Source organism: Corvus kubaryi, unplaced genomic scaffold (genome assembly GCF_017639235.1).
Source record: "Corvus kubaryi isolate FWS band 111438036 unplaced genomic scaffold, C.kubaryi_AGA036_p1.0 36928, whole genome shotgun sequence".
Taxonomy (NCBI): Eukaryota; Metazoa; Chordata; class Aves; order Passeriformes; family Corvidae; genus Corvus; species Corvus kubaryi.
Genome location: NW_024580984.1, coordinates 20248 through 22063, shown reverse-complemented (window position 1 = coordinate 22063; position 1816 = coordinate 20248). Strand labels below are relative to the sequence as shown.

The 1816-nt window shown below is 52.1% G+C and overlaps 1 protein-coding gene across 1 annotated transcript in view; it reads left to right on the top strand.

Annotated features, from left to right (window-relative positions):
• The window catches only part of SKAP1 (src kinase associated phosphoprotein 1), a gene marked incomplete at its 5' end in the record, with an annotated part of 67162 nt that overhangs the window by 53666 nt on the left and 11680 nt on the right, over nt 1-1816 (top strand). Inside the window, 2 exons of the mRNA XM_042020242.1 lie at nt 107-190; nt 1392-1516. Coding sequence (XP_041876176.1) covers nt 107-190; nt 1392-1516 — 209 coding nt within the window. The remainder of the gene's footprint in view (nt 1-106; nt 191-1391; nt 1517-1816) is intronic.

Below are 1816 nucleotides of genomic sequence, written 5' to 3'. Positions count from 1 at the left end.
TCCCCGATTTTTTCTCCATTTCCTCCCTCTTTTCCTGATTTTCCCCCGATTTTCTCCCTCTTTTCCCAATTTTTCCCACTTTTCCCCGTTTTTTCCCCCGTTCCAGAGCCCAGCTTTTTCGGCTCCGAGTGGCACAAGCGCTGGTGCGTCCTCACCCAAAGGAATTTCTTCTACTACGCCAACGAGAAAAGTGAGTGGGAAAAGAATTCCCAACTTTCGGGAGGCTCGGGCCACGGAAAAGAGAGATGGGATCAAATCCCACCCTGGAAAATCCCAATTCCCGGCTCCTGGAAGGGTAAATCCCGGCTGGCTTTGGTTGATTTCCCACCCGAATTCCGACTGCACGGATAAGGAATGAGGGGAAAGGGATGGAAATGAAAGAATTCCAAGGTTTTCCTGATCCCTGGGTTGGGATTCGGCCCCAGGAGGGCCTGGATGGGAAATTTTTCAGTCGTGCTCCGTCGGCTCCATGGGAACTCCAGCGGAGTTTGGGAATTGATGGATTTCCTCCTTCCCGCCCGAAACCAGCAGGAAAACCGGGAATAAACCACCCAAATCCATGGATTGCACCCAGCGGGGATGGGAATAAACTCCCGCGGGATGGAAACGAGGCTTTGTCCCTTTTCCAGGCCCTTTATCCAGGGATTTCCAGCCCTTTCTGATCCCGGAAAAGATTCCCAACTCCACCATCGCCAGCAGGGCGGGGTTGACGCCAAAATTGGGGATTTGGGAATTTTGGGGAGAGATGGGAATCGGGCCTTTTCCAAAGGGTGTCCAGAAGGCAACAGAGGAAAGGAAATTCCACGGGAATTCCATGGGACGGGATCCTCCTGGCATCCCTCTGGAATTTCGGTTGGGATTTTTGAGTGCGGCCGCCTGGAATCTGCTCCCACAAATCCCGGAGGAAATTCCCATGGGAAAAAAACTGATCCAGGAGGGAAAAACAGCCATGCCAGGAATCGGGAATTCCACCATCGGACATCCACAATTCCCAAAGATCTTCCCCAAAGTATTCCCCTCCCCCCCCCCAGCATTCCATGGATGCATTCCCAGCAGGAATAAGCATCGGGATCGGGTTTTCCCGATTTTCTGCTCTTCCCATCTCCTGAGGATTAAAAGGGACAATTCCTTGGAATGGGAAATTTTATGGCATTCCCTTGGGATTTCCTTCCCTTGGAGCAAAGGGAATTTTCCCGGTCATTTTCCCATTCCCAGAATTTTCCCGGCCATTCCCCCTTTCCCAAAATTTCCTGGACTTTTTTCCTTCCCCGCCATTTCCCGGCCATTTCCCATTCCCAGAATTTTCCCACTCCGTTCCTCAGTTTCCTTCCATATCCAGGGCTGGGAAAAAGGTGGAAAATCCGGAATTTCCGGCAATTCCCTTTTCCCAGGCAAGCAGCCCAAAGGCTCCTTTCCCATCGAGCGCTACCAGGCCCGCTTGGCTTCCCAGCTCCGGAAAGATTCCCGGAAAAAATGCTGCTTCGAGCTGCTGTGTCCCGGAAAACGCTCCTATGAGGTGGGAACCGGTGGGAAATGGGAATGTTGGGGGGAGGAAATGGGAATTTTGGGGGGAAAAATGGGAATTTCGGGGGAAAAGGTGAATTTCGAGGGGAAAAAAGGGAATTGTGAGGGGGAAATGGGAATTTTGGGGGAAAAATGGGAATTTGGGTGGGACAAAAGGGAATTTCAGGGGGAAAAGGGGAATTTTGAGGGGGAAAAAAGGGAATTTCATGGGGAAAATGGGAATTTCGGGGCGAGAAAGGGGAACAGAGGCGGGGAACCGATCGAGCGCTGCCAGGGATGGGGTGTGGGGGGC